Source organism: Coturnix japonica, chromosome 5, assembly GCF_001577835.2.
Source record: "Coturnix japonica isolate 7356 chromosome 5, Coturnix japonica 2.1, whole genome shotgun sequence".
In the NCBI taxonomy this organism is placed as follows: domain Eukaryota; kingdom Metazoa; phylum Chordata; class Aves; order Galliformes; family Phasianidae; genus Coturnix; species Coturnix japonica.
The window spans coordinates 19,409,072-19,416,390 of NC_029520.1; the positions used below are offsets into that span (position 1 = coordinate 19,409,072).

The window sequence follows — 7,319 nt, forward strand, 5'->3', positions numbered from 1 at the left end:
GATCTCCTTTGTGCTAATGTGATGCCTCAACACTCAAGGCTGTTATTTAGACTAGGAAAATAAGCTAGTTCATTTTGTTTTAATTTTTATTTAGCTTTACCTTTGAGTTACAGTATAATCAGTGCCACATATATAACAAAGCGTGGTTATTTTTCTGGGAAAGGCAGGGTTTCTGAAGAAGTCTGGAAAAAAAAAAAAAAAGACTTTTTGTAGAAATTCATTTTCATGGAGGCTTGTTTTGTGCAAGACTCTCATTTTGAGCCAAACCAACCCAATAGTGGCCCTTTAAGAGACATGTTGGCAGTTAATCTGTTCTGGTTTACAGCATGTACATTGCTTGAAGAATGACTGGAATTCTAGGGGGAGGGAAAGGGGAAGCTTTGACCTCCAAGTGCACATGTGCTGCTGCCGGCATCCCCTTGCTCTTCTCTGTGATTAAATGGATAAATCAAAGAACACCAACTTCTCTTTAGTTCTCTCTGTGGTGAGGCTCTCTTCTTATTTACTGGTAGTTAATATGGCTAAGATTCTTCCAAACACATGAAGGAAGGTTAACCAAGTTGTTTTTCTACCAGTTATGTTGGTGTGGGAGCTGATAACCAGCCTGGTTGTTGCGGTTCTTAATCACACTGCTTTCCCTTTTACCAGATCTGAATGCATCAATAAGTTTGCCTCTGTCTTTGGGACCATGCCTCTGAAAGTGGTGGAGCACCGTGCTGACCCTGTTCTGTATAAAGATGACTTTCCTGAGAAACTGAAGAGCTTTCCCAATATCGGCAGCTTGTAAAGGCAGCTATGAGACAAACCTGACCACTGAAAACACCAGCAGAAGAGGTACTAAGAAGAATATAAGTCTCTAAAAGAAAAAAATAATGCTGGAGAGTGGGTTACATCTGAGGGAGATGGCAATTAGTGTATTCTGATGCATTGTCCTCCTTTCATATTGCACTAAGATGTAGAGGAAAGCTGAACAACTCCTTCTCTGTTGCTCACAAAGGATTGAATCTATTGACAATTCCTACCAGAAATGTCAAGCAAACACTTCTCCAAAGGAGACTGTGCATCTGGGAGAATAAAACTGAATTTCTCTCTCTGTGACATGACTGACTTCTTCAATTGAATGTGCATTGGCCCTCTGGTTTGTAAGCATCCATCCATCTGAAGCAACTGTCTCCAACGTATAGCTGCTCTTTTGGGAGGAGCTTATTTTCTGGGTGGTTGGTGGACTTCCATCTTGAGCTTAATTTTGGGCTTATGTACCTGCATAACAAACATTTTTCCTGCTTAGTGGGACAACTGTTTATTTTTTTACAATGTTGACAACAAAAATCAGTATTTTGTTACGTGGTTTAAAAAAGCATTTTCTTACTTTTTTTATGCAAATTGAGGCACACAGCAGGATGGTATTTAATGCGGAGACCTGCAGGATACAACTCCACTTTCTGTAGCCTTCCTTTCTGCATAAATCTCAGGTTTTCTGCTGCATTGATGCAAGATACTGGGACACTGTGTCAAAACCAGTTGTATTATACAGAGAGAAATGTGTCTTTCAATCTTAAGATATATTCGCTTTTCATTTTTCAGCAGAAAAGCCAGGTAACGATTTTACATCCTGGTTGTCTGTTGCAACAACAGCTACAAAGTAAAGGTTTAATGTCTGAATCCTCTTCAGCAAACAGTCTGTTTTAATATTGGTTTGTAAACCACTTCAATTTGCAGCAATTCTCACAGCCTTAATATGAAGGGATGTGTTCATGTGCAAGGTATTACTAATACGCACTGTACCCTGCTGGAAAAAAATTGCTGGGTCTTAGTTTGTAATTCAACTAAGGAACCCATTGCTGCAGGCTGCCATTGAAACAGAGCTTTGGAGATCCATTACCTTTCTTACAAGCCTTGGTAATGTTTCTCAACACCAAAATTAACTTCAATTAGAAAACTAAATTCAGTAAAATTAGAAATAAAGTTGCCTGGACTATTGCCTCTTGTCCTTTGATATTAAGGATGATCTCAAGCTGGGCTGAGAAAAAGATCTCCTTTCCAGCTCCACAGATAAAATGTCTGTTACCAGATAAGGGCGATTTAACCAGTTTTTGAAATGTCCATTGCTGCCAGTTACAGGGATAGCCTACTTGATGGACCATCGTTCCATTCCACTGCGAGCAACCTTATTTCTCAGATTTTGCCAAACCTCAAACAATAGGACAAGTGTTAGGCATCACAGTTCACCCCCTCTCCTAAGCTGGGTAGGCAGCAATGACAGAAACCAAATGAAAGTCAGGCTAGAAACAGGAAACATCTGCTCCTATTTGTCTCACCCCCACTAAGACTTATCTTATTGCCCAACACAGTGGATATGCTGTGAATGAAAATCATATTGGAACAATAGCTCTGAGGGGATGCTTCACTTCATAACTCCGTTGGGACGTGCCTGTAAACTGTATCGTCCAAATCTCTGGGAACGTTTAATTACTACTAAATGTTTTTCACTGTAGTCTTTGTTTCATTCCTGACTTGCTGTGAGAGGGATGTTAGGGAGTTAGGAGTGCTTTAGCAGTGACAACATCTGCTGCTGCACAGTGGGTATCACAAGATACAGGAATGTCTGTATCTGTTCTCTATTTCTCCTTTGCAGTCTTGTGTGTTCATGGAGTTTCTTTCTGCTTCTTTCTGTCGGTTTATGTCCTGGTGCTTGAGCATCAAGAGATACCAGCATATTTCCCCTGGGAATTTGTCGTCTAAAGGGTGGCTGTGACAGTGTAGTGGTCACTTGAATTTTAGTCTTTTTGGAGGGGGGCTGATCTCAGCTTAGCAGTGTAACTGATCTGTTACATCTTCCTTGCACAGAATAGTGAAGCTGCTGTGATTTTCTTTTTGTTCTTCTTCAGTAATGCCAGTTTTACATCTTTTGCTCAAGGTGTAAAAAGACATGGAGGATTTCAGTTGGCTGATTGTATATTTTTGGGTGGGTGCAGCTTAACAAGCCCTTCTAGACTGGTCTATGGTCTCGAGTCAGTTAAAAGGCAGCAGGTCTTTGTGTCTGCACCCCAGAGTGTCAGAGTGAATTTTCTGTCCTCAAAACATCCAGTGATATGTACCAGTTTATTTTATTTTATTTTATTTTATTTTATTTTATTTTATTTTATTTTATTTTATTTTATTTTATTTTATTTTATTTTATTTTTTGTCTTTTAGCAATTTACTGTTGGTTTTATAGGGCCGTCTGACTTAAATGGTAGTTTTTTCTCTACTGATGCCATGGAGAAAATTGACTGAAGAAAAAAAAGTGTAGAATGACCTACTTCTTCATTTCATTTATAATTGTTCTGTTGTTCTTGATGCTAAGCCTATAGAGGTAAGGTGTACCTATATGACTGGAATGGTTTTATTGTTAGTCATTAAATTAAGATCACTGTTCACTTTTCATTGTATATATGTTATCAGAAGAGTTTAATATTGGTGTATTAAAAGATAAATCCAAGGAGAGTTTGTTGTATTTCACTTTCAGAGCTGTGTTGGTATACATAAGGAAATACAAATGCATTTACAAGGGAGAATCTGGGCTATTTTGCTACACAAATCTGTGTTGAACTTGAATATCCACCATGTATGTCATCAAGACCTGTCAGTATTTTGTCTTTCCCATAAGCAGAATGGATGTTTCTTTGAAGCAGAAGTTTGCTCTGCACGAATATATCCCAGTCACCTTCTTTGAACAAATCCTTGTTACTCTTATTTTCTGCCAAGATTTGACAGTAGCATTTGTCTTAGAGAAATAGGGAACAGACCCTTTTTCTTTTTGTGAAGAGAGACAGCAAATGTTGAAGAATTGTGCTTTTGAGAATAGAGCTTTGGCTGAATCATCATAATGGTGGAATTCAGTGTGGTAGCAGCACTTTGTTCCACCACTTTCTGCACCGAGCATACTGCAAAAGGGCCTATGAGTGATACACCTTCCTACCTGTGAATAGTGAGGGGTATGATGGACCACACCGTGTGCCCTTCCAGTCCTGGTAAGTCTTAAGTGTGTGTTTTTAGCATCACAAGCTCTCCCTGTGTTGTATTGACTCTTTCCTTCCTCCCAGCCCCACTGGCTCACTGCAGGATGTGCCAATTCAAACCCTAACATGCACTGATCTCTTTGCCATCTCCTGCTCTTGAATGTCCTGCTGCCCATCTTGCTTCTGCTGGTGCAGTTCAAATACTAGTGACTTTACTGCAGCAAGTAGTTCTTCCCTATGTTGAAAGCTCCATAATAAGTGTCTTGTAACTAGCATACTTACAACAGGTAGAGCATGTTTTGATCAGGAAGGATCTCAAAATGGTTAATTAGTACTGCATATGTCTCCCATCCAGCCCTTTCACTTGGAAGCTACTGCTGTAGCAGTACTACAGCACAGGTGGTCACTTCAACCCTCTTGCAAACCTTGGTACAGATGGAGACGTGCATTTGCTTAGCAGAAATATCAGCTAGAAGCCTTTTAGTTTACTGATGAGTTGGGAGTGTTTTGGTTGTATCTCATGCTGTTGTGAGCATACAAATACATAGTGTAAGCTGTTTTTGCCATGGACACCACTGCTGTATGAGCAGAACAGCAAACAGCATCTCACGCCTCCTGCTTGAGTAAGTATCTTACTTAGTATTGTAGATAAGCACATGGAGAGAAGCTGTGGTGTACCCATGGCCTTAGGAGGTTGTGTGGGTAAAAATAGAGTTGAATACCAGTATCCTAAACCTCTGTTTTAACAAATTTGCTACACTGTCTGAGGTGTTTTTTTAGAGTTTTGAGTAGCTCGGTCCCAAGGCCGCTAGCCTTGACTTTCATTGTCAGCATGCTTTAGCCTGTCCTGGCTTAAAGCCATTTAGAGACATTCCTGGTGCACTCTGTGTAATTTCAGCCTGATGGAAAAGGCTGTAATACAGTCCCACCTCTGCTGATCTTCAGGATTCCCCTGTCTGCAGCTTCTCATGGTTGCTTTGAACGTGAGTTATGTTTCCCATTAAAGGATAACAGCGACAATTGATGCAATTAAGTGGAGTGGTGTGGAGCTAGCAGAACACAAGGAGTTTTCCAACTGAAAATAGGCAGCACAGCTCAAAGGTATTCCCTGCAATGTTGCCTATTTGCTGTTTTCATTAGTTTGGAAAAGGATCCAGTAATTCCACTTCAAATTTCCCGTACTTGTTCCACTTGCCTGTTTTCTTGCCTAAATAGGAAGTGTTCCTGTTCAGTCTAGAATGACAGCTATACAATAATTGTGGTTTAAGATCAATGCAACTTAGTCATGGTTTCATTCAGTCTATGAACTTGAATCAGTGCTCAGTACTAATCTGTGTGAACAGGAAAGACAGCAGCTAAGATTGACAGGGGAAGAATGGTGTATCTGTGAAGAGAAATAATATGTGTTGTGACTATTTCTGCAGAATTATAAGAAAATACTAGAAGAATTATGATATAATCTGTTGGATTTTTAGCCTTAATATCGGTTGGTGGAAGACTGTGAAAAGGTGAAAGCTGGACCATTTGACAGGCAGACATGAAGATCTTGGGCTATACAGAACCATGTAAGTTTTTTATGGTGTGCAATTGAGATTTGTTGCTGTAAATGTTGCTTTTAAGTATAATTTTAGCTCTTCTGCCTCTGCCCCCATTCTGTGCAGCAATGAGAACCTGGAAAGTTAATGCCAAAGCCTGGGTAAAGTGCTGCTTATAGATATTCACCTGCCCAGGGTTAACGCCTTCACTTCTACCTCTCACCCGGTAGATGAGTCCCTTAGGAAGATGATAGTCCAGAGAAATGCTGCTTCTTGCTTGATGGTCTAGCTGTCTGAAAACACACTGTGACACCTTTCTTCAGAAGAGAGGGCCAGGTCTCAGCTGCAAGCTATGCACAGAGACCCAACACTAGGGTGCCTACAGCTGAGGGCTGGTGGGGAACAATACCCCATTTGCCACACTTCATACAAAGACAGACAGGGGAAAAGGTTGGAAGCAGAAAGGACCGTGAAATGAGATCCAGGAATTCAGCAAGGCTGCAGCAAAAGGAGCTCACTGCTAACTCAGAGCATCTGTCTTTGCCCTGTGAGTAAGTTACGAACTGACAAGCAGGCGAAAGTGGAAGATCCTTTCACAAATAATAAACACTTGTTTGCCTCAGATTAAATGCAACACCTTTACATGTGGGCTCCATCTGGCCATAAATAGGTGCACCTTGCACGGCCGTTGCCTTTCTTGCTGATGAGAAGATTATTGTACATACATCTGTTTAAAGGTTAATAACCCGCTTTTTTTTTTAAAAAAAAAAGGAAGAAAAAAAATGGCAAATCTGTTTAGTTTACAGGAAGAAAGAATTGTTTTTCATTAAAACTGCTTGAACTTTGCCCTGCCTCAAAGTAATATTCTCCAGCAGGTAAGGAACGTGTTAACTTGGGTGCTGTAGCCACATCTCCCAGCAAGAAATGTTGCTGTGTGNTTTTAAACAACTTCTGTAAAGCTAATGGGAAAACGTAGCTTCAGCAAAAGGTGTTGGGCATCTCATCTGTAGAGTTAATGGGGAGACTTTTGAGTTCTTTGGCAATATTAAGTCCAGGAGTGATTTCTGATGTAAACCCATACAGGCAGGATGTTACTGAAACTGGCTTTATTTTCTCTATAGTCAGAACTTTGCCAACATCTGGAGAATCTGTCTTTGAGTGCTTGGGGAGGGAAGGAATTTTTCTTCTGCAAGTGAGAGGAATGGATAAGCTTGCAACAGCACCTGCATTATCCGTTTCTCTGAGAGATGGAAAACAGCCCTGCTCCAGCTGAACCGAGCTGGTGCTCCCGGCCAGCTGATGGAAAGCTCTGCTGTTCTTGGTGGGTTGCTGGTGTTTGCTGGGTACCTCCTCAGCTCTGCTTATGCAGGGGGCACATTCTGGTACTCATCTGGATGTGGGCGCTTGAGCTTTTACCCAGTCTGCTTCTGCCAGTGCTGTATTTTCCCCACATTAGGATGAGGTTGAGGGATATAGGAACGGGTGTGTGCTGAGAACCTCTGGGGCTGAGGGAGAGGCCAAGCCCGGGGGTTCAGCCTGCCCACAGCCCAGTGAGTGCCCATGTGGGCTGTGGGGGACAGGGGGAGGCTGTTGAGATGCTGCCATGCCAGGCTGCGGGCTGCCAGCCATCTCTTTGTAGGGCAGGGGCAGCGGGCCCGTGAGCTGCCACCTGTTGTTAATCTACCCCCGGCTAATCCATTCTGCACTGTGTCAGCAGTTCAAAAGGGCACTGTTAGTATTTTTTGCCAACTTCAATTAACGTGAGATTTTGGAGGCCCCTCTG

General features: G+C 41.6%; 1 protein-coding gene across 1 annotated transcript in view; it reads left to right on the top strand.

Moving 5' to 3' along the window:
* The window catches only part of EXT2 (exostosin glycosyltransferase 2), a 67,590-nt gene extending 64,104 nt beyond the window's left edge, over window positions 1-3,486 (top strand). The window contains exon 14 of the mRNA XM_015864507.2: window positions 649-3,486. Within this exon, the coding sequence (XP_015719993.1) occupies window positions 649-787 (139 nt within the window). The 3' untranslated portion in view covers window positions 788-3,486. The remainder of the gene's footprint in view (window positions 1-648) is intronic.
* The last annotated feature ends 3,833 nt before the right edge of the window (window positions 3,487-7,319 follow it).